At 55.2% G+C, this 24,209-nt stretch overlaps 1 protein-coding gene across 1 annotated transcript in view; it reads right to left on the bottom strand.

The window, feature by feature from the left end:
* INTS3 (integrator complex subunit 3) overlaps positions 1 to 23,811 on the bottom strand; it is a 40,715-nt gene extending 16,904 nt beyond the window's left edge. Inside the window, exons 1-12 of the mRNA XM_065653913.1 lie at positions 23,304 to 23,811; positions 20,152 to 20,235; positions 18,500 to 18,583; positions 13,882 to 13,995; positions 12,983 to 13,067; positions 11,232 to 11,298; positions 8,521 to 8,665; positions 7,002 to 7,131; positions 3,828 to 3,925; positions 2,504 to 2,695; positions 1,548 to 1,635; positions 962 to 1,041 (exon numbers count right to left, since the gene is read on the bottom strand). Of these exons, the coding sequence (XP_065509985.1) occupies positions 962 to 1,041; positions 1,548 to 1,635; positions 2,504 to 2,695; positions 3,828 to 3,925; positions 7,002 to 7,131; positions 8,521 to 8,665; positions 11,232 to 11,298; positions 12,983 to 13,067; positions 13,882 to 13,995; positions 18,500 to 18,583; positions 20,152 to 20,235; positions 23,304 to 23,402 (1,266 nt within the window). The 5' untranslated portion in view covers positions 23,403 to 23,811. The remainder of the gene's footprint in view (positions 1 to 961; positions 1,042 to 1,547; positions 1,636 to 2,503; positions 2,696 to 3,827; positions 3,926 to 7,001; positions 7,132 to 8,520; positions 8,666 to 11,231; positions 11,299 to 12,982; positions 13,068 to 13,881; positions 13,996 to 18,499; positions 18,584 to 20,151; positions 20,236 to 23,303) is intronic.
* Positions 23,812 to 24,209: the final 398 nt, after the last annotated feature.

Below are 24,209 nucleotides of genomic sequence, written 5' to 3'. Positions count from 1 at the left end.
CTCATCATTCTGCAAGAATTTCTTTGCAGAGCTGAGAAGTCCTAGGCATGTTCCCACAGCGGCGTTCTCGTTAACGAACGACACGTGGGCCCAACGCTCCGAGCGCCAGGAACAGCCCCGGATTTATCCAGAGCCCACACGGACTCGCCAAAGCCTCTGGTGGTTGGGTTTAAGAGGTGAATAATTTGGCCGAGCTCTTGGCAGATCAGCGAGGGGAAAATCCCTCCTTAACTCAGCAGGGCTAAGGGGAGGTTAAGAGGGTTGCCAGCAGATACTGAGCTATTCCGCAGGCTGTTTTGCAATCAAGGCAGAACAGACCAGATGATGCACTGAGGAATGTGGAAAAAAAAAAAAAAAGAGGGAACAGCTTGTTTGTTTGTTTGTTTTTTTGGCTCTGAAGAGCAGGCAGCGAGACGACACTGTTTTGCTGCTCAAGTATCACTAGCTCTAGGGATTTGCGAAATTCCCTTCCTGCGGGATGAGGCAGCAACGCGGCTTTGCCCCAAAACTCTAGGGAGTGAAGACGTGTCTTGTGTGAACCTGCGGCACCGTTCCTGCCCTCGGGACACCAAGCAGGGCTCAGCACTTAAGTGCTCCCGGCTTTCAGACCCCTCAGCATCTTTGTGTCCCTGCGCTGGGCTCTCTCCAGTAATTCCTTATCCTTCTTAAACTGGGGAGCCTAGAACTGGTCCCAGTAACTCCAGATGGGGCCTCACCAGCAGGAGGACAACCTGTTGGCCACGCTCTTCCTCATGCACCCCAGGTACCGTTGGGTTCTTGGCCACACGGTCCCTCTACACTGTCCCTGGTGACACTCCTGAGTCGTCCCTCCGTCCCGCTGGCGGCAGAGGGACAGCACAGACCCCCGTGGTTGCTTTCACAGCCCTCACCGCTCAACCCCCCGTCACGTAACTCATTTGCAAGGCAGAGAATCCCCCGGAAAGAATGCGGGGCGGCTCACCCGGCACATGAAATCCAGCAGCGTGGCGGTGATGGCAGGATGAGGCTTCATGGAGTGGTGCATCACCAGGATGGCAGGCTCTGCAAGGAGAGAGCGGGGAGGCCTGTGATGAGAGACCCAGAGATGCCCCCACTCCCTGTGCCCTCCCCTGTGCCACAGACCCAGCCTTCTGCCTCTGGGGTGCAGAGAGAACCCCCTTCTTTTGGCTCCTACGCACCCTCATCCAGCTCCTAAATCTTCCAGAAGCAGCTTCCCTGCAGGCAGGAGCTCTGAGCAAGGTCCCTGGCTGGATTAGTCCTTGCTCGCGTGTCCCCAGCCCTGGGACAGCCCTGCCACCTGCCCGCCCCTGGGAAACGATGCTCTGGGACCAGTCACTCACCCCAAGGAAGACACTGCGGCCACCAACTCGAAAAATCACAATTAAAAGTGGCTCCACCAAAACAGCTCCCTGGCAAGTTCAGGGGTGGGAGCTGATACCCCTTAGAGATAATCTGTTGGATTTTCCCCACCACATCCCGCTCCCTGGAAGGCATGAACCCCTTCTTCAACCCCTGCCCATTGCGAGAAACACTCCCCATGGAGTCACCTATGTTCATGATGCTGTCCTTCTCAGGGTTGAAGAAGAGCCAGTCATAAAACAGGGCCAGTTTGGCATTTGAAGCAGCAACGTTGGACTAGAGGGAAAAAAAACAAACCACAAAATTGGCTGATGAATACAGTGCTGAGCACCCGTCCCTTCTGCCCGCCCAACATGCCGGACCCCGCTGCTGCCAGGCAGAGAGTGGTGACGCTCTTCTGGTGACAGGGACAGGAGGAGTTTTCAGAGAGGGTGGGAGATTTTTGAGCAAAACCCTCCGCTTTGGGAGCAGCCCCGGCCAGGGGCAGAGCGGCAGAGGCCGAGCCACACGCTCTGCGAAGCACAGCCCGGCTACAACCCCAAATCGGGTGTCATCAGGCCCTGAGCATCGCTGGGCGTTATCCGTTTTGTGTTCGCAGGCACAGCTACAGCCGTTTCCTCACCAGCTTCTGCGAGTGCCGCAGATCACGGTCCCGGGTGGGACAAGGGACAGGCTTTGGGGACAGACGGGAAGCCAAGGAGGCTGTAAGGAGGCACCTCAGTGCATGTGCTGGGACAGGAGAGGCCCCACGACTTGTAGTCAGGCCATAAACATAAAGCAGAAACAAAGGGCATAGAATCATAGAAACACAGAATCATTTTGGTTGGAACAGACCCTTAAGATCATTGAGTCCAACCATAAACTAAACCATGACAAGCTGGAAGGGAGAAGGTGAGTTTTATGCTGGGAAAGCAGATCCCCAAGGATCCAAAGTACAGCAGAGCCAGGACTAAAAATCCTGAGCGCAGAACAAAGGGTGACGTCCTAACTGCTGGTCTGCAACTCTCTCCTTCAGCCCAGCCAGTAAATCCCCAACCCAACCTCCCGGCAGCTTCCAGCAGCAGCTGGTCGCCCCCTTTCCTGCAAGGGAAGCGATCTCAGGTGGTTCTGCAGCTCGTTTTTGGGTCTGGCCCTCCCAGCTCACCGTACACGTGGTCAGCAGCCACCCGATGATGGCCCAGCGCGGGAGGATGTCAGAGCTGAGCACCTCGTTGGAGGGGTGGACCACGCCACAGATGTAGCGGATGAGGTCGCAGCGCAGGGACTGGCTGTCCGGCGTGGACAGGTACTGCCGCTGGAACCAGTCCTGGTACCGCTTCTGCTGCCCAAACCGCACCTGGGTTGGGGGGAAAGAATAGCACAGAACCCCAGAGTGTCAGGGGTTGGAAGGGACCTCGAAAGCTCATCCAGTGCAATCCCCCCACCGGAGCAGGAACACCCAGAGGAGGTTACACAGGAAGGTGTCCAGGCGGGTTGGAATGTCTGCACAGAAGGAGACTCCACAACCTCCCTGGGCAGCCTGGGCCAGGCTCTGGCACCCTCAGCGGGAACAAGTTTCTTCTCCTATTCAAGCAGAACCTCCCGTGTTCCAGTTTGCACCCATTGCCCCTTGTCCTGTCACTGGCTGTCACCCAGAAGATCCTGGCTCCATCCTCCTGACACTCCCCCTTTCCATATTGATCCCCATGAATGAGCTCACCCCTCATTCTCCTCTTCTCCAGCTCAAGAGCCCCAGCTCCCTCAGCCTTTCCTCGGCCGGGAGATGCTCCACTCCCTTCAGCATCTTTGTGGCTGCGCTGGACTCCCTCCAGCAGTTCCCTGTCCTTCCCGAACCAAAGGGCCCAGAACTGGACACAAAAGACGTGGGTTTTGCTCGAGGTCTCGGCGAAAGGCTGCTAGAACCGCGGCCTGCCGTCCCCTTTTGGCTCCACACCCTGCTCTCCGTCAGCCTCATGCTGGCAGCGGCTTCAGAGAGACCGAGGAAGCCAAAACGGCCACTGTGCAGCGTTCTCACGCGGGGCCCGTCCCCGGCGGAGCGACAGGACCGCACAGCAGCCCAGCCCCACAAGGGGCAGCAAGCTCTGCCTGGCGTGCGAACACAGATAACAGCTAAACACCGAACCCCGCTGCCGCCGCGCAGCTCCCAGCCTCCCTGGGATACGGCTGCTGTTTGTTGGAGCTCTGATAACCCACCGCGTCGCAGCCGTTCAGAGCAAGTGCTTTGCCTTGGCGAGCGGCCAGCCACGAGCAATGTTCCCCTGCAAATCCCTTTTTATGCCTTTTAATGAATACCAGGGATGTTTCGGGCCCATCTGCACCAGCTCCTGCTGGACAGGCTCTCCTCCTCCGGTCGCCATTCGATGCCAGAAGCAACAAATACACCAGTAAAGCTCTGCCCTCCCTCCCAGTGCCAGAACGAGGACCGGGCAGGGACGAGTGTCACCTCTCGGTGAGCGTGAGGGACTTACCCGTGAGGTCATGAAGAGCAGCTTGGTTTCCATGTCGGGAGTGAGGCGACACGCCAGGAATTTGCGCGAAGTCCTCGACTGGAGGAGCTGCAGGACACCTGGGGAGACAGAAAGAGAAAAGTGGGTCTGCGCTCCTGACGCCCCACGGACAGCACGACCGGGATCTGCCAACATCTGAGCTCGGAGCGATAAGCTCTTTTTTTCCCCAAAGCTTCAGGCAGTGGAAAGGAATCAAGATTTTGGTTGGAAAAGGTCTCCTAAAGCGTCTTGTGTCCAGAGCAAAGGTTTAGCCAGCGATCACTTGTGAGGATGCCAGAGAAAGGGAGGGAGGATGTGCAGAGAGTGGGGACAAGATCTGGAGGGGAAATGAGAAAGTCCAGAGGCCACATCCCAAGCTGCAACCAACAGAGCACGTTCTCCATCTCCCACCCCCTTGCAAGAGAGCACAAAGATGATCTTAGCGAGGCCACAAAAGTGACCCGAGGCTGGACCAGCTCTGCTGGGAGCACAGGCTGAGAGAGTTGGGGTGTTCAGCTGGAGAAGAGAAGCTCCAGGGAGACCTTAGTGCGGCCTTTCTGGACTTAAAAGATGGGGACAGACTTCTCAGCAGGGCCTGTTGCGGTAGGACAAGGGGTGATGGTTTTAAATTAAAAGAGGGGAGATTCGGGCTGGATATAATGAAATTTTTTAACAATGAGGGTGGTGAGAGCCTGGCCCAGGTTCCCAGAGAGGTGGTGGATGAACCATCCCTGGAGACATCCCAGGCCAGGCTGGACGGGGCTCTGAGCAACCTGAGCTGGTGCAGATGTCCCTGCTCATGGCAGGGGTGGCACTGGGGGAACTTTAAACATCCCTTCCAACCCAAAATATTCTGTGATTCTATGGTTCCACCCAGATGTGAAAATCAGACATAAGAGAAAACTTGCGTGAGCCCGTGCACGAAGGGAACAGAGCCTGGGAAGGAGAAGGGGACGTTGCACAAGCCACTCTCGTTCCCAGACAGCTGCAAGGGGCGGAATTTATGACCTGAATGGAGAGAGGCTTTGCTGCTGCCTGACAAGACCTGAAGGATTTACAGGGCAGCCAGCGCTGACGCAGACGAGCAGGCACCGGGGACGCTTCACTCTCTTGCCGTTTGGAGGGGGGGTCACACCTGGGGGACGGCTGGAAGGAAAAAGCTTCAAAGTGGAAAGAACAGATGCCAGCTCCTGCAGAGCTCAGAGAAAGGGTGGAGCGAGCTGCACGTCAAGGGAAGAGAGCCACAAAAGCACCTTGCTTGAGGAACAGGTCCCGCGCCCGCAGCCGCCTCCTGCCGCTGTTTCCCCCGCGTTCGGTGCTGCTGAGCCCCATCCTGGTTGTGGGAGCATCGAGCTCTGCAAGGACTCCGATCGGAGGTTACAGAGCAATGCAAACCCCAGAGCGTGGGGACAGGCAGCTGCTAGAGGTGACAGCCGCCATTAGAGCAATTACTGCAGGCAAGAGGGCAAAGGAGCAGCCTTATGGAACCGTGGAACCATTTGGGTTGGAAAAGCCCCTCAAAATTATCACTTGTTTGCTCCGAGGGTGGATGTGAAAGTTCAGCGCTCGGCTGGGACGATCCAGAGCACGCTGAGAAATGCTTCTAGTGACCCTACAGCTGCTGGAAGAGGCAGGGCTGAGCCTTGGAAATGTGAAACGTGAGCTTGCCTTAAGCTGGGACTAAGATTCCTCTGCCCCCGCAAGCCCTGCGGGTTAACGCTGATAAACCAGAGAGGGGAACTTGGTCCCTTTGGCCGGTAAGTCTCAGCAGAGATCAGGAAGGGCAGGAGAAAGGCTCTGGAGATGGAGAAGAGGCCCAGAGATCAGAGAGATAAGGAGCATTTAATCAAAGGACACACTGTGAGTTTCCCCTGAGCATCATCCGAGATCTTTCAAGTGACATTAACACAGCCCCATTTCCGAAGACTAAAATTGCCGCAGACAGATAACGATGTGACAGCCCCTAGAGAAGTGAATAATTGATACCAATAAAAACTATAAACATAACACTCTCTCCGTCGTGTCTGTTTTAACCCAGACCGTGCAGGGAGCTCCACGGCCGAGCGTTCTGCACATCAAGGCTAACAGGAGCAAGAAAATCCCGTTTAAAAAGAATCCGTTGCCGCATCTTCTGAACTTGCTTTAGAGCTTCATCAGGCTCTTTTCTAGAACCAGGAGGACTCAGACACTTTATATCTTTAGGCTCCAGCTTCATCTCAGCCTATAAATCAGTTATTTTTTAAAAAAGCAACAACTAGAGTTATGGAAGCGTTAAGTCCACACCAACCAAGACAATTTCATGACCCTTGTTGTGGCGCAGCCACATTCTCGTGATCTATCGCTGGAGCTGTTTTTCAGCATGTTTTAAAGCCCAGACGCCTGCAAGGTCCCTGCAGCACTTCAAAATCAATGGCAGAAGCTGCCAAGCGCTGGAGCTGACCTGGGACACTGGTCCAGGCCCTGCCCCTGTTTCCGAGCTCTGCGCAGCCACCAGAAAGCTGCTTCGGGAGGGATCTTCCACCTTTTTTATCCTGAAAATAAGCCCTAGTGTGATTTTTCAGGATTTTTGAGGATGCTCAAAACATAAGCCCTACTCACAGTTCACTAAAAAAGGCGATTTAAAGAGTGTCCAGGCAGATATACATGTAAAAAAGTAAAATGAATTAAAATTCACCTTTTTACCCCACGTTTGGGACAGGCGCTCGTTCTGTGCTCCCGGGTGATGTTTCTGTACCAAACCCACAGCCCATCCCACCTCGTTACCCTCATGGTCGGCTGAGAAGATCCATTTCTGCAGCTCTGAAGCATTAATATTTGATGTACCCCGTTTTCCCAAAAATAAGACCTACTGCAAAAATAAGCCCTAGTGTGATTTTTCAGGATGCTTGAAATACAAGTCCTACTCCAAAAATAAGCCTTAGTTACAGTTCATTTAAAAAGTCAATTTAAGCAGTGTGCAGGCTTGTAAGAAAGTACAATTAATTGGCAATTAATGCAGCAGGACAGACAGACCCTTCACCAAGAAAAGCAGAATCGCATTCAAAAGACCCCGCAAGACCCAAAACAAGGGTTGGCAAAAAGGGAACACAGTCGCAAGGAATTCACGATGGAATTCAGGGTTTGGAGGGTTCTGATGATGTCCCCGGCCCTGCCCACCTGTGAACTGCGTGCTGAGGACCTGCGGGTTGTGGATAATGTCCTTCCAGAGCTGCTCAAACTCGGGGATCCTCGCGACGTTCTGCAGCAGCCGCACGAGGTCCCGGCCGATCATGAAACAGTCCATGAACTGGGGAAACGAGAAAAAGAAAAAAAATCTCATTTACCATTCAAAATCTCATTTAGTGTTCAAAATCTCGTTGAGTGTTTACCTGCTCCCGAGCAGGGGGAAGGGAGAAGGCGCTGGGGGAAGGGAGGAACGGTCAGTCCTTCAACTTTCCTGCCGGCTGCAGATGATTCACTCTTTGCACAATATCTACGCTCCCGCCCTGGCAACCTGCCCCTCTTTTGAAGCGAGCAGGTTCTGAGAGACGGGGTGACAGGCGGCAAGGTCAGCGGCTATTTTGAAATGTTCTCTCTCTCGCGAAGCAAACAATCAGCCCATAAATCTGACGGGTTTTTTCTCTCGCCAGCCTCTGAAACGAGGACTTGACGCTCGGTCCTTCCTGCCCTGTGAGGAGGGAGGGGAGAGTGGGCAGGGGCGCTGGGACAAGGACACCCGTGTCATCCGGCTTTGGTGGCTTCTCCTGCACCATGTGGACCAAAGTGTGGCCTGGAGCTGGTTCTTGTGTTCTCCACAAGCCTGCAAGGACACCAGCTGCCTCCCGAAGGGAGGAACTGATGTTCCAGCAGCTACTGTAAGCCAGACAAGCACTGAGGTGCTGCAACGGCGGGACTAGAATGGTTTAAACCCTTGTGGCTTGGATAAAAGAGACTAAAATGAGGCAGCCCCATCTAAACGGCTGCTCTTCCCCTCTCTACAGGCTGGAGTGGGATGGGACAGTTGGTGTAAAGGGTTCAAAAGCCGCTCGCAGCCTGCGCTGAGAATGACAGAATGTCAGGGGTTGGAAGGGACCTCGAGAGCTCATCCAGTCCAACCCCCCCGCCGGAGCAGGAACACCCAGCTGAGGTTACACAGGAAGGTGTCCAGGCGGGTTGGAATGTCTGCAGAGAAGGGAGACTCCACAACCTCCCTGGGCAGCCTGGGCCAGCCTCTGGCACCCTCACCGCGAACAAGTTTCTTCTGCTATTCAAGCAGAACCTCCTGTGTTCCAGTTTGCACCCATTGCCCCTTGTCCTGTCACTGGTTGTCACCCAGAAGAGCCTGGCTCCATCCGCCTGACACTCCCCCTTTCCATATTGATCCCCATGAATGAGCTCAGCCCTCAGTCTCCTCTTCTCCAGCTCCAGAGCCCCAGCTCCTCAGCCTTTCCTCGGCAGGGAGATGCTCCACTCCCTTCAGCATCTTGGTGGCTGTGCTGGACTCTCTCCAGCAGTTCCCTGTCCTTCTAGAACCAAGGGGCCCAGAACTGGACACGATATTCCAGATGCGCTGTCACTGCCCGCATGGCACAAGCTGGGGGGTGACACATCTCACAACCCCCCACGCAGACACAGACTCCCCGGGGAGGCAGGTGGCTTTTCTCAGCCGTCCCTTGTGTCCCCCGACGATGCTCACCCGTTCCCGGAGGAGGGAGATGCAGAAATCCACCTCCTTTTGCCGAAGTGCCTGGAGCTGAGCCGTGCCATGATGGTCCACGATGAGCCGCAGGTAGGTGTACACTGCCATGGCTATCAAGAGGCTGCTTTTCAGTACCCATTCTCTGCAAATGAAGGAAAAAAACCCACCTTCAGCCACCTCCTCCAGAGCAAGAAGGGATGTAAACCTGGAGACTCGGGCCAGAGGAAACTGAGGCACAAAGGAGAGGGCGTGCAGGCTGGAGATGCAGCTCCACACCACCTTTTCTACTGTCCAGGGAGGGACAAGCAACACCAGAGCAGGGATTTAAGCAAATTTGTGCCTTTTCCTTGGCCGTGGGGACACATGTGGCCTTGGCGGGGGCAGACGAAGAGCAACAGCGTGCGGGGCAGAGGGAAAAGGGCGGTCACACGACGGGGAAGCTGGAAAGGACGGAAAGAACAGGGAGAAACAAGACAAAATACTTGGGAGATTCGCGAGAGGGAAGGCGCAGCCACGTAGAGTCTGGAAACCACGTGGAGAGGGACGTGGCAGCCCCACTGTGGGCACGGCCGGAACGTCCCAGCTCAGGGCGAGGGGACCAGCGAGCATCGCCGCAGCGCCCATGGTCCCGGGGGACACGCAGCTCCGCTCGGCATGGGGCTCTGCGCCCAGGGCTGGATGTTTGGAAGCGGATTTATTTCCCTGCTAACTTGTTTCGTGTCCTCGGAGCGGTGCAGCCTTTCCATCGCCGCTCTGCTGGGTGTGCCGCGTTCTCAGCCTCCCTTATCTAAGCGCAACAATAAATATAATATTCTCAGTCCATAAAAAGCACCTTGTCAGCTCTGTTATTAGTGTTGGATGCCAAGAATGAGCCAGGCCGGCTCGGTGCCCCCAGCGTGATCCATCACCCGCAGCAGCCCTGGGCTGTAAATCCAGAGCCCGGTGGAGGTGCCACCTGAGGAGCCACCAGCCCAGCAGCAAATGAATCGCCTGCCCTAAATCAGCGGGGGTGCCGGGGAAGATGTGACAAGCGTTTGCTTTTCTCCCCGCAGCGAGCTGGACGCCAGGAGCAGGTTGATTAGCGGGCCAGGCGGGCAGCACACGGCTGTTTCGTTAGGGAGGATGTGGGAGTAATTAGGGCCGCGATCCCGGGTGGGGCTGGCAGGTCAGCATCAACCCAGCAAGGGCTGCACAGAAAAAGAAAAAGGCTGTCAAAGGGAGGCAAAAGCCACTCACAGCCACGGGGATTCATCGATCTGACAAGCAGAGAAAATGAAAACAGCAGGAGGAGGCATCGCGCTCCTGCCACCATTAGCAGCGAGCAGCTCAATTAACGCCTGGCGGTGCAGAGGCAGCGGACTTGCCTCTCCGGTGCTCAAGGAGCGGCTTTGCCGCAACTGTTTTTAATTAAAGCAAGCACTCAGCGCTCTGGAAGTGGCATTGGATCTTCACATGCGTGGCTTTAATTAAAGCTCTGGCTTGTTCCGCTAATCAAAGCGCATAAATCCTGGCGAAGGGCCGCGGGTTCTCCCTCGGGCTCAGCTCTCCACGTCCTCACGCGGTTTCTGTGCCGCTCCAGCGACACCTTCAACACGGCTCGAGCCTTTTCCTCTCCCACCCGCTCCAACAAACTCGAGTGACAAAGCTCAGCTGGGCTTTAGTGCACACGCGGACTCGCAACCAGACGTGGTTTGGGATCCGCAGTGAGAAGCTGCCGTTCCTCCCGCAGTCCAGCTGTTTGCCGTTATTTGTTCGCGAGGCAAGAACCGCGACGCGCTTCGGCGAGACACAGCGACTCACACCAGCGCACGGGAAGGCAACATCAAGAGCTGGGAAGGGCTTAAATGTAGTCGGGAACTGAAAGGCTGAGCTTAGCTGGGGAAATACTGCGAAGAACCGAAGGTCAACCAAGAGCAGATCATCTTGGAGGGTTTCTGCTTCCCACGCGGAGGGCACTAGATGGCTCTCGCAGCACCACGTTATTCCCACAGACCAAAAAAAAAACCCCTAGGACTGTAAACTGCGGCCAAATAAACGCTCTAACAACTTGATTGTTACCCGCAGTAATAAGCGATCTTAGGAGAAAAAGCCATAGGCTATTTAAAAATGACTTTGCCCCAGCAAGGCTGCAGGGAGGAATTCTGCTTATCATCAATTAGCGGCTGCTTTGCCAACAAAGGACAATGCTGAGCCTGTAGGACAATACTTCCCAGCTGGCCTGTCCACAACAAATTAAAGTTGCAGCCCTGACGAAGCGGGAGCTGTTTAAACACAGGAAGTTTTTTGGGCAATTAACTCTGTCCTCCTCCTCCCAGAAGGAAAACCTCCCCCGCAGCTGGGGAAACGCAGGAAGAAAATATTCCTGGGACGCTGCGCCAAGCTCCTCGGCCACCCGCTGTCACCTACAGAGTGTCACACGCTGGGGACAGCGATGGGTTTGGGTCCATCGGCTTGTTTGAGGTGACAAGCGGCCCCTTTCCAAATGCTACCGGTGGGATGTCAGGACACCCTCCAGGCTCCGAGAGCCACAAATTCATGCCGTGCCTTGAAAAATATGCTTGGTAAGGGAGCAGAGAGGGGGCTTTTTGTGCAGGAAACGCCATCGACGCGCTCCTACGCAGGTTGTGACCATAAATCCAGCACCCAAACCCGTGCTGAGCAGGACAAGAGTCACCTCGGCAGGCAGACAAGAGCTGGAGCAGCCATACCTTTGCTCCGTCAGTATCTCCAGGACGTTCTCGGCCAACCAGATGTTCTTCGCCGTCACGTCCCCACCTGAAAGCGAAAAAGCGACAGGGAAAAGCCGGTCAAAGGGGCGCAGGACTCAACCGAGCGCCTCGATTTCTGGCGAGGCAAAGCTACTGAAAGAGTTTGCTTCACTCTCCGCGCCCACACGTGCTCTTCCGACCCTGTTCCCCCAAAAACAAGACAGAGGTTTATATTAATTTTTTGTGTTAGGGCTTATTTTCAGAGGGTGTCTTATTTTTCTATGAACAATCTATTCTTGAACAACAAAATATCAACGTTTATTCAAATATAGTCACGTCATCACATTCTGGATCATCATCATAACCCTGAATTCCATCATGGATTTCTTGTGATTCTGCTCCCTTTTTGCCAACCCTTGTTTTGGGTCTCGTGGGGTCTTTTGAATGCGATTCTGCTTTTCTTGGTGAAGGGTCTGTCTGTCCTGCTGCATTAATTGCCAATTAACTGTACTTTTTTTACAAGCCGGCACACTGTTTAAATGGACTTTTTAAATGAGCTGTAACTAGGGCTTAATTCGGAGTAGGGCTTGTATTTTGAGCATCCTCAAAAATCCTGAAAAATCGTGCTAAGGCTTATTTTTGGGGTAGGTCTTATTTTGGGGGAAAAAGGGCAGATACAGCACATTTCTAGGTACGAGTGCCATTCTGTTAGGGGATCAAGGGGGGTTTGCTGCCATGGTACTCTTGCAAAAGAGCTGCGATCATCCAGAGTACGGAATCAGGAGTTATCCTTCTGGAAAGTAAAGAAGCCAGAAAGGGATGCGATTCGGTAGCTGTAAAAGAGAAAATATTTGCAGCTACTGAGCCTACAAAGGGGACACAGCATCTGCAAAGAAGGCCCGAAATCTCCGAGAAAGGGCAAAACAATGGGAGCATAACAATTAAGGCAGCGTAAAAGCAGCGCGAACTGAGACAGCGGCTCCTTCCAGAACAGAAGAGGCCCCGAACGGGGAGGTGCAATGAGGGGAAATAAGAGATGCCTTCACCAGTGGTTTTTAAATTGTTGTGTTTACGCTGTGACAACAGGGCCAGGGCAGCTTGGCTCGTGTTCAGGATTCTCCCCCCTCCCTCCTCGTCCTTCCTCCCCCCAAGAGCAGACACGGCAATTTCCAACCCAGGCTGCCCGGTCCCGTGTCACAATCAGAACAACGACGGCGGGTTTTACGGCGGGACGTGAATTCCCCCTTTGCGGACGTAAGAGAACACGGAAGAGGCGCCGTTCCGGTGAGCCCGGAAAGGAGCCACCGGCTTTCTGCAGGGTGAAGCAGCCTCCTGCACCTCTGAGGAGCTACAGAGGAGCCGCACACAGCTCTTGCCATCCCAAAGACCAGAGCAGGGACTAAAGGTGATCCCGGTGCTCTTGCACAGCGCTATGGGGTGAAAATGGGCAGCGACTGGGACCAATACACTTCTTTTGGCTGTTGCAGAAGCCTCCTGGCTCTCCTTATGTTTCACCCCTCGCAGGAGTAACAGATTTTTGAAGACTTATCCTTGCTCCATCCTCCCTGGAGAGATTTCCTCGGCAGACAGCTCGGTGCTGCCGGTTGGGTGTGCAGATGCTCAGGAAGCTGCTCCGGATCTGGCAGCGCAGGCTCTGGCTCTGCCGCCGAGCGCAGGACGCCACGAGTCAGCCCTGGCACGAGAAGGGGGGACGCGGGCAGCGGTCACCTCGCTACTGCAGCAGAACTCACCCGCGATCTGCTTCATGAAGGTCATGCAGACGCCGTCGGCACCGAGCACCCCACTCTTCACCAGCTCCCGCAGCAACCACACCAGCTGGGCAGAGAGAGGGAGAATCAGAGACTCGTTCTGGGTGGAAAAGCCCCTCAAGATCAGAGTCCAACCACAACCCGCCCCGGGCACTGCCCCATGTCCCTGAGAACCTCATCTCTGTGTATTTTAAACCCCTCCAGGGATGGTGACTCCACCACTGCCCTGGGCAGCCTGTTCCAATGCCCGACAGCCCTTTGGGGAAGAAATTCTCTCAAATTTCCAACCTCAACCTCCCCTGGCGCAACTTGAGGCCGTTTCCCCAGCTCCCTCAGCCGCTCCCATCACACTTGTGCTCCAGCCCCTTCCCCAGCTCCGTTCCCTTCTCTCAACTCGCTCCAGCACCTCAAGGCCTTTCTTGGCGTGAGGTGATCCTGTCACTCCTGGGGCCGCCCTTTTGAGCCCTGAGGTGATTCTGGTGCAACCATTTTGAGCCCTGAGCTGATGGCCCCAAAACCACCCCCAGGATTTGCGGTTTGGCCTCCCCAGTGCGCAGCACAGGGGACGGTCACTGCCCTGGGCCTGCTGGCCACACCGGTGCTGGTACAAGCCAATTTCCTCTCATCCTATCACTTGCTACTCAGGAGAACAGACCAACACCCTCCACACTACAACCTCCTTTCAAAGAAGTTGTACAGAGCTGCTTTTGCCACTGACCTCCCCACAACACCTTTTGGTGACACCACCACTGCCAAAAGCCACGACCTTCCCTCGCCAGCGTTTCCTTGGCCTTGCCAACTGCCCCCCAAGCCCTCCCCACAGCTCATCCTACGCCTGGTTGCTGTGAAAAGGGGGATTTTTGGGGAGATCTTCTCCTCACCTGCGTCCGACAAGCGTCCTGCAGCTTCAAGTACTTCTCCATGAGAATATGGTTGATCTTGTTGAGAACGATGTTCATCCCATCTCGGCTCACCAGCGCCAGGTCCCGGTAGCACTGCAGGAGAGCAGGAGGTGGTGACAGATGAAGGACAAGAAAAACGCACAATGGTTTTATCAAACCTGACCGTATAACAGCAAATAAATGAATCTCAGGGAAAGAACATCAAGACACGCAGACTCCCAGGGGATGACCTGAATCAGCATCCCACAGCCACGATGGGAGAGTCATTAATTGCCATAAATTGACAGCTGGAGTCACTGGAGCTAAATCCTCCCCCCGGAACAGACGCCGTGTCCCCATCCCCTTGTCACAGCTCTGCAGAGAGAATGAACGCACAACGAGCCTTGGGGACGAGCGGTTTGTAAAGTCACCTCCAGACCACGTCAACCCCCCGCTGCCCCCGTCTCCCCGGCACTGGTGACGACTGGAACCGCTCATGGAACTCGGGGTCACCGCGACGTGACGCTGGTTCCCTACGGATGCGGGAACGGGGGCGACTTGTCCCCTCCTGCTCACGCCTGCGAGCGCAAGATTTCCAAAGCTGAATTTAGAGACCCCGTGGCTCAAAACGACGCTCCCGCCTTGGCTTGTTTGGGGTTAAAAATCCAGATAACCTGTGGTTCAAACCAAATAGGGATGGATTGCTGTGAAAGGAAGAACTTTTTCCACTCTCCTGTACCCCCCAAAGCCAGAAAAACACACTGGCCAGAGAGCAAAGGTGCTGGTTCTCCCCTCCGGTCAGGACGGCGGGGGGTGGAGGGTGATTAGGAAGTAATTTGTTAAGCGGTTCTGCGCGAATGTTAATTTGTGCCAGTAAATGTCTTGATATTCCAGAGAGCACAGGTCTGGCCTCTGCATCCTCCTTTACAGAGTTAATGAGGCCTCAAAAGATCTCTTTGATTAGACTCCCTGCACTCAGGCTTTCTTCCTCCCTTTTTTTAGATAGTGCTGTGTAGAAAAAAAAATAAATTAAAATATAAAATACATACATTAAAAAAAACCCAAAAACACAAACCAAGAAACAGAATCTAAGAGGCGTAGACTCTTTGGGGGCCTTTAATTGCTTTTGAAATGCTAAATGGATACCCACAAAACAGACTCCAAGTCTCCACGCAGACACTACCTGGCCGGGAATGCGCGAAATTTGCTTCAAAAAAAGAAACGCGGACATCCCACCGCTGGGAAAATGCACGGGATGACACTGGGAGCACCAGGATGCCGGTTCCCCCATGCTCTGCCTGGACTCGGATGAAGCTTTTACTCCATCGTTTGGAAATCGCGGATGTTGTCCGGACCCCATCGACAGGATTACGAGTGTTGATCCCCCGGCGCTTCCCTCTTGCGGGCAGGCGCGTTTCTGCGCCCTCAGAAGCGGCGGCGAGAGGAACATTTTTCATCTTGGCAGCTTTTCTTGGTGGGCTGTAGCTTCTGTGTTTGAAGAATTAACACTTTTCCGGGCGAAACACCTTGGTTTTGGTTTTCTGCCAGACAGGTGCGTGGTGCAGTGCCCGTACCTGCGTTTAAAGCCACCAAGAGATTTGGCCCTGAGAACGTGGCTTAATTCTGGCAGCATCCTCAGGAGAAGAGCTGGAACAGACAGCTGAAAGAGACCCTCTAAGGGATTTACTTTGCGTTTGGTATTTAATTCCCGGGAGGAAGGGCACCATAATCCTCTCATCTAGGGAAACTTGGCAGCTCTTCACCTCACTCACCGCAAATGTCCCCAAATCGGTGCAGAAAACCCGAACCGCACCTGACGCTTGGCCTAAAGTACAATGGGACAGAGCAGAACAAGCCCCATTTTATCAGTGTGACACGTCACCCACCGGTTGCTTGGACAAGTATAACTGGCACAAGGATGGAACGGATAAATCCAAAGAAAGGCGCTTCGAGAAAATCTTCAGGGCTCCAGCAGCGAAGGGGTGGGGAGCGAACCTGAATTTCTTGCTTATTGCCAAGCCTGCAAACAATCCATCGCCTCCTCCCCGCTCTGGGCAGATCGGAGCCGCCACTCGCGCAGGCCGTTTAATTAACAGGAAGGAACAAATGATAAATGTTCGCTTTAAATGAGAGGAAGAAAAAAAAAAAAAGCAAACAGCTATTGAGCAGAGCTTAGAGGCCCCTTCCCGCCCAGCACCCGGGCAGAAGAGGCAGGAGGAGAAGCCGGGGAAGCGCCGGGAGGGCCGGTGCCCCCTGATCCCGGAGCAGAGCGTTAATTAAAGCAAGGGGTGCCAGGCGGAGGAGGGCGATCGGGCAGCTCGCTCGCTGCCACTTTGATATTTGAAGGCGGTCGAGCATCCCTGCACACAGCTGGACGAGCTGAACGGGGCCGATGGCTCCTGGCTGGAGGGTCACAGTGACAAAAATGGGGAGGAAGGGACAGGAGGCTGCGCCACCGCGGCTCGGATCGATCGAGCCGCCTCCTGAAAAGGGAGCTGCGTGTTTCAAACAGCCTCTCTGGGAGGAAGCGCCGGTACCTCCCGCAGATGGAGGGGACAGCGAGGTCACGGTGTCAGACAAGCCGGACGGACAAACGCCCACCGAGGAAACACAAGATGACCAAGCAGATGGTGTGAGACGGCTCTGCACCCCGCGCCTGGCTCCTGGGGCAACAAGCACTGAAATACCCTTAGAATGCCAACTAGCTACAATATCCTTTTTTTTTTTTGGCCAAACGACCAGCCCCTGAAGGACGGTGGAGCCTCGCGGGGTTGTCTTGGTTCAAGGCAGTACCACGTCCACACCGGCCTCGCCAGATCAATGCTCCCACGCCGACACGGGGCCGAGGTTGTGAATCTTCAGCCGTGACCGGCAGTGGAAATAAATGGCTTTTACCAGCTGTGCTGAGCATCCCAGTGCCGTGGGCTCCATGCTGGAGGACAAACTGCTCTGCCTGCTGTGCGATGAGTTCAGGGCTCTCACAAAAGTCTTGCGAGACACTTTGTCAGGCAAGTGTTAACCCCTCTCCGTAGGCAGGGAGTAACTCACCCCCAAAGCCTGGCAGAAAAATCACTGCCCGGCTCCCTGTCCCTGTCGTCTGGACACAAGGCAGGCGGCAGCAAGAGATGAGATCAGAGCCCAGCAGAACAGCAGATCCAATTACCCCCGAAGAAAAGTAACGTGCTCCCCAGAGCAGATCTGACAAGGGCAGGAGGGACCAGCCACCTCTAATTAGCGCGGCCACCACAGCAGGCAGAGAGACGGCGACGGAGCCAGAGCAGCCGCCCCACGCAGACGGAACGCTGGGGCAGCGGGATCTGCTCAGCCTGTGCTTCCAGCACATGGAAGTAGCTGCTCCATGAGTCCTACGCTACCTGCTCCCGGTTAACAGTGTCTGGATTTGCAAGTCCAACACGTGGCGCTCGGTGCACGACGCAGAACCGGCCAGAGCCGAAGGCCAGCGGGGCTGGGGACGCTGCGGTCGGGGTTTGGGAAGGCCTGAAGTCAAAGACAGAGCAAAACTGAGCCATGGAACCAAAGAGAAACCCAACTTGCACCTGCACTGTAAGCAGTCAGGCCTAAAGACTCCGAGGAGAAGCGTGTTCTGCTTTCAAGAGGCGATTTCTGGGGAACAGAGCTGGACCTTCACCACCAAGCACCGTCCCATCCTGCAAGTTCTGGGAGCTGAAACGGATCTATCGCTTCGGTGGAGAGAGCTCTGCCCTCGTCGCAGTGATTACATCAAGAAAGGATATTGCGTGAGTCACCTTTGGGCTGGGACTTACACTCGGACCCTGCCGCCGTCAAGAGGCCACTTCAACCCTTTTAAATTCTCTGCAACACCTGTTTACTGAAATGTAGCCAAACAAGAACCCCCAAGTGCCGCTCGCCACGCACGGCCCTTCCAACAGAGCTTTTGTTTTCCCCTTGTAGCTGCTACAAATAGGGCTGGTTTCTATAACAAAACATCATTTTCGACTCCCTCCCCAAGCGCCCCCCGGTTTGCAGCGACGGTGCCAAATCCACCTCCAAGATCTTTAGAACACAAAACATTCATCTTCCTGTACGTGAGCAGCTACAATTTTAAAATCACAGTTTACAGCATCGTTAAAAAGCGTTATTTAAAAATTAAATCCGGTCTGCGAAATTAATAGAGGTGGGCCGCGAAAAAGCAATTTTCTCCAGGAACTGAACGTGTTCCTCCTCTAGGTGATTATTTCGGTAGGCATCTACATCTGGTCTCCAGCATGCAAACCCATTCCGCGCCACCAAAGACAAGGCAGAAACTGCGAAAGGCTTTACGGTTTCTTAAAGAATCACTACTTGCCTCCCATGGTGAAAAAAACCAATTAATTTAGGGCTGTGAAAGAACCCAGCCGAGCTCCCTCGCTGGGTGGCAGGATCCGCGTTTCCCGGAGCAGCAGCTGCGCCGTGTGGATGCTAAAAAACCTGGAACGGCCCCATCAAAACCGTTGCCCTGCTCCGAAAAACACCACCCGGGCGCCTTCCGACCCAAAATTTCCACAAGTAGCGGCAACTCTGTGAATCCCCGGCTGGCTGGGAATTGAAATGGCCGGCGGATAAAATTTTTGTGCTGGTGGATGCGCGTCTTTCTTACCTTCTGTGCCTGAGCGGGTTCAGTCAAGACCAGAGTGAACAGCCCCAGGCAGATCTCCTCGTGCTGGGGGGTTCCTTTACAGATCTGAAGGAGGAAAAAAAAAAAAAAGGCAGCGCAGGTGGTGAACGGGAGAGGTGGGATGGTAACGCAACGGGAGAAGGAAACCCCGCCTCGAGCCAACAAATCGGTGGTTAATGGAGCACCCAGCAGCGCATGAGGAATTCGGAGCAGGATCACAAGAGAACAGAGAAAACTACGGGCTCTCCCTAATATTTGTATCCCGTTCCTGGAGCAAACCTCTCAGGAGTGACGGCATCCCAGTGATTTTAGCAGCACCTCAAATCCTGGGGGCAGTTTTGGGGCCATTACGTCAGGGCTCAAAATGGCGACACCGGAATCACCTCAGGGCTCAAAATGGCGGCACCAGGGGCACCAGAATCACCTCAAAACACAAAACGGTGGCACCAGGGGCAAAAAAATCACCTCAGGGCTCAAAACGCCACCCTAGGGGTGGTGGGATCACCTCACAATGAGAAAGCCCTTGAGGTGCTGGAGCGAGTTCAGGGGAAGGGGCTGGAGCACAAGTGTGATGGGAGCGGCTGAGGGAGCTGGGGAAACAGCCACAAGTTGCACCAGGGGAGGTTGAGGTTGGAAATTTGGGAGAATTTCTTCCCCAAACAGCTGTGGGGCGTTGGAACAGGCTGCCCAGGGCAGTGCTGGAGTCGCCATCGCTGGAGGGGTTGAACAGACAGAGAGATGAGGGACATGGGTCAGTACCAGCGTTGGGGTAACGGTTGGACTCTATGATCTTGAGGGGTTTTTCCAACCAAAATGATTCTGTGATTCTGATTTCTCATCACCAAGAGGCAACAAACCCCCCAGACAAGAACAGAAGCAGATCCCCGAGGCCTCTCCTGCAGCTGGGGACCTGCCCAGGCTCCTCTCACAGACTTTTCTCCAATCTGACCAGCCAAGCAGGAAAGCATTTCATGAGCTTCAGAGCCCTGACATCCAGCCTGGGCTGCCAACCTTTTCCCGTTAAAGGAAAGCAACTTTGTACCCCTGACTCCAACAGCCCAAGGTGTTCTGCGGAGGAAAAAATGCAACCAACACGTCTGAGAGCCCGTTAACATGTCACACAACAGTTTCCCTTATACGGTAACATCTGCGGCTTGCTGGCAAGTATTTTAAGACTATGTAGAGATCGAAATAAATGCTCCATCCCTCAAAAGAAAAGCTGAATCTGCCTTTCCCAGTGGTCTGGAGTCTGGAAGGCAGGGAAAAGCTGATCTGAGCGGGGCAGGAGTCCAAAAACCCAGGAGAAATACAAACACCAGCAGCGCACGCAGAGCAACAGGCTCCCACCTGCAGGCCCAGAGCACTCGGACGCTGGGAGGGACGCGCTCAGCCAGATTTCAGCAAGAAATCGGCTTCCAAATAGGTTACTGGACAAGGATTAAAGCCGTGATGTTTTGTCTTTGAACTGTCAGAACTGTGGGAATCCTTGAGAGGCTGAGAGCGGCGAGAGGATGGTGGGTTCCACTCCCCAGCCTCTTCTTTGTGCCGTGCTAAGAGCTCCCGTATGAGTAAAATATCCCCCAATCTATTTAATCCAGGCAGGATTTCTTGTCTCTCAAGGAGATGACACTTACGTGAGCGTTGAGGGCATCGTTAGCTTCCCTCTCCGACAGCCCGTTGGTCAGCGAAGTCACGATGCCCACGCACCTTTCCAGCTTCTGAAAGAGAGAAAAGCCAAACGTCACCAGCTTGGAAGAACAAGAGCACGTCCTTGTGACACAAAACGCAGCAGAGGCCGCTGCGATCCCCACTCAAAACCCCAAACAGACAAAAAAAACAGCTGGCGACGCAACAGCCCATCTGGGCTCACGTCAAAGCTCCAAACCTCCCGCCAGCTGCAGAAGCCGCCACTTCATCACCATTCGTTTATTTGCGAGTTTGGGTTTTCAATACTCCGCTGACACCAAAAAGAGTAAATGCACGATTATTCAGTGACACTAATACTGATGTCGCCGAGATACGAGGCCGAGACGCAGTCAGGCGAAGGCTGAACTTGACGCAGGGCTGTCAATCCTGGGCCCCAGAGCAAGACCCACCGTTCCCGTCCGCACGGGATCCCCGGAGCAGCAGCCTGGAAACCTTCTGTTCTCTTTACTTAACATCCGAGAGGCTTCTGGCTGAGAAAAAACCAGCAGGAGCAGATGTTTGTGTGCAGGGATGGAGTGATGAGAAGAGCCATGAAGTCAGGACTGGCAAATTACGAGGGCGCAGGCAAGAAAATATTGGCGAAGCAAATGGCAAAAGCTTCCACTCAACTGGGGAGCAATCAGAGCTGCTCCCTCTTCACGCAGGGCACGAGCAGCCACGCGCAGAAATGGCTCTTTTAGCACCAGGGTCTTGCTGCGACTCGCAGGGCGAGACGATGTTTCTAAACTCGGCTCCTCTGCAAACAGCTCCATGCGACATAGACGCGTCCTCTGCCCTGCACAGCAGAGCTGCGGATCCGGCCGGACCGTGTCGGCCACGGCAGCGACTCGAGGGTCACCGGCTGCAGCAAAACTGGCTCTGGCTTCCCTGAAGTTTCTTCAGAGCCTGGAATTAACAGAGCAGCGACCTGTTCGCACCAGGGGAAAGCAGAAAATGCAGCCTGAGAGAGGCAATAAGCGCGTTACGCGGTTATTTCTACACAGTCGCTTCTTGATTAAAATGCAAACACATCGCAGCGATTATGGAACTGATTAGCAACTCCTTTGCATATCAAAGGGGCTGCAGCGAAGAAGCTGTTGAGAGAGGGGTCAAGAGTTCTCCACTCCGCGGCAATCTGAAAGAAGATGTACTGGTCAGTAATGCAGAGATAATGCCGTTGTGAAACGGGCTTTGTTCCAGGCCCAGCGCGGCTTTATGCAAGAGCAATGGGGCAAAACCCATGAAAATCTCCCATCTAAAGCAGATGAATTCCGTGAAAGGGAGGACAAGATCCAGCGGCCGAAAAACAGAGTCGGCAAAATCCCAGGGCGAAATAAGACAACTTGTCGGCAGATAATGCGGCCAATGAACCACCAGAAGAGCTTTGCGAGGAAGTTCAGCGTCAAATAACGTCTTTGATCTGAGACCTGCTGACAGACGGGCCGGATCGGGGTTTGGTTTTCCCTTCTCGGGGTGAACGGGAGACGCTTCTGAGCGGTACGCGGGTTATTTGCGAACATTTCTACCTCCGAGCAGGTTTAACAGCTCACATTCCCGTCACGAGCTCTGTGGCCTCTGCCAAAACCCACAGTGGATCAAGACGATGACTCCTTTGCATTAACACCTGGTTATGAGACACGTTTTTACAAGCTCCGGCCCTTCCTGTCACCTCTTTCTCCCCCAAACAGATGCATTATTGCCACCAGCAGCTCCAACCACAGCTGGAGGGAAAAACTGGAGATTTTCCCCTAAACACAGCGCCCTGTTTAGCGCAAAAACCCAAAGCGCAGCGATCCTGCCCACGCTCCATTTCCCGTTCGTCAGAGCCTTTAATGCAAAACCCACAAAACTTGTGACAGTAAATCCATCGGAGCTCTGGAGCATAATTAATACACGAAGCGCTTTCTCCCAACTGACGGGGCTTTCAGTCAAAAGTGCTGCTTTCCAGCAAAGAGAAGTCCTGGAAAGTCGTCTTTTGGTGCCTGGGTTTGTCCGGATACATCACCGTCACCAAACCCTCGTGGCAGCTCCTTCCCAGGGGAAATCTCCATGTGAGGCCAACCCGGACCCCAGGAGATCCACTTCAGTAGCCCCGAGGCCAATTTTCAAGCCCAAAGCGAAGCTCCCAGCCCTGCAGTCGCCCAGGGTTAAAGCTGGGAACGTTCTGTCCAGACCTGGCCAGGACCCAAAACACACACGGGGACCGACAAGTGCTTTGAACGAACATAAATACACTCCAAATGGCAAAGGACAGCTTCCAGACCTTGAGATCTAGTTATTCCAGTTACCACCCTGTTTTTCTCCTGTAATTCAAATCAAATATGGTATTTTATTTTATTTTTTTTTTATTTTGCTGTTTCATGAGCTCTAAATACACTCGTTTCCATCACACGATAAATAACCAGCCTCAGCCTCTCCCAGAAGCCTGGGACAGCCCTGAACCCTCCGCACTTGCCCAGTTCACGCTGCTGCCCAGGTGTAAATCAGCGTCACCTCTCCCAGGCCCCCGCGCTACCTGCGCATCAGGAACAGAGCCCGGTTGTCCTGGGGAGCCCCCAAACCTGTAGAAGAATCAGTTATTTTTGGGGGCAAGGAAGAAAAGCTCCAGGACAGCGCAGGGAACGTGGGGCCTGGCACAGGCGGTGAGAGAGAAATGTCCTGGGGAGTCCCCAAACCTGTAGAAGAATCAGTTGTTTTCGGGGCGCAGGAAGAAAAGCTCCAGGACAGCGCAGGGAACGTGGGGCCTGGCACAGGCAGTGAGAGAGAAATGTCCTGGGGAGCCCCCAAACCTGTAGAAGAATCAGTTGTTTTCGGGGCACAGGAAGAAAAGCTCCAGGACAGCGCAGGGAATGCAAGGGCGGGACGGTTTCCCCAAGAGTGGAAAGATGAGTTCTGTCGGCACGAGGAAAGCTTCGTAATCCTGTTCCACAACCTGCACCCTCTCTGCCTGGGTGAGGAGACCCTGGCTGGGAGGTGGTTTGTGTTCGGAGCCCCCTCCTCGCGCGGGGACGGGCAGTGTGGGCCTCCCTGCCTGCACCCTGCCTGCACCCTGCCCGTAACCCCCCCCGGAGCCGCCCTGCCCCCAGCCCCTGGCACCTACCTCCTCCAACTCATCCTTGGCATCCAGAAGAGTGGAGACCAGCAACTTCCCTCCTCCTCCTCCTCCTGCTGTTCCCCCCTTCCCCTTCTGCATCTCCATGGCCAGGGGCGGGGAGAGGGGGGCCGGGCAGCCCCGATCCAGGGGGGGCTTGGCCTGAGAGGAGCCCCCCTTGGCAGGCCTGGCGAGCCACCCCACCCAGCTCTTCCTCGGGGGAGGGAGGACTCGGAGGGGGTTACGGGGATACCCCTCCTCTTACCCCCGGGGCACCCCCTGCTCCTGCAATGGGGGGGACACACGGGCACCCCCGGCTGCTCCTCAAGGGCTTCACCCCAGCACGGGGGGCACAGGTGGGCTGCTCTTTGACTAGGCCAGGCCTGGCACCTGCGGCCCCCGGTGCTGTGGGGGCCCCGGGAGGCTGCTGGGGGGGCTGTGGAGGGATCCCGGCGGGGGGGAATCCCCGTGACAGGGGCGGCCTGTGGGGCGGGGGAGGCTGTGCTGAGGGGGGGGGTCCCGCCGCGGCGGGGGGCCGAGGGGGGTGACAGGTCCCCCGGCGCGGTGCGGGGGGGGCGGTGCGGGCGCTGCAGCTGCCGCCGGGACGGGGCGGGGGGTCTCGGTACCGGGGGGAGGGGAGCGGCGGCTCCGCACCCCCCGCCCAGCGCCACCGACCGGAAGTCACTGGGAGAGGGACGGGAGGGCCCGGGGGGAAGAGGAAGAGCACGGCGGGCGGAAGCTCCCGCCCCTCGAGTCCTCTGGCCAATGGCAGCAGCGATACGGCTCGGAGTGGCAGCGCGGGCAGCCGGCTCGAGGGGCGGGGCCGCGGTGGGCTGCTCGGCCAATGGGGTGGAGGGGGCGGGGTCTGGCCCTGGAGGGCGGGGCGTGTTCCCGCCCCCGCGGGCGCCGCGTGTG

This window comes from Caloenas nicobarica, chromosome 31 (genome assembly GCF_036013445.1).
Source record: "Caloenas nicobarica isolate bCalNic1 chromosome 31, bCalNic1.hap1, whole genome shotgun sequence".
Classification (NCBI taxonomy): domain Eukaryota; kingdom Metazoa; phylum Chordata; class Aves; order Columbiformes; family Columbidae; genus Caloenas; species Caloenas nicobarica.
The sequence above is the reverse complement of the archived record's forward strand: the minus strand, read 5'-3'. Positions and strand labels throughout refer to the sequence as shown.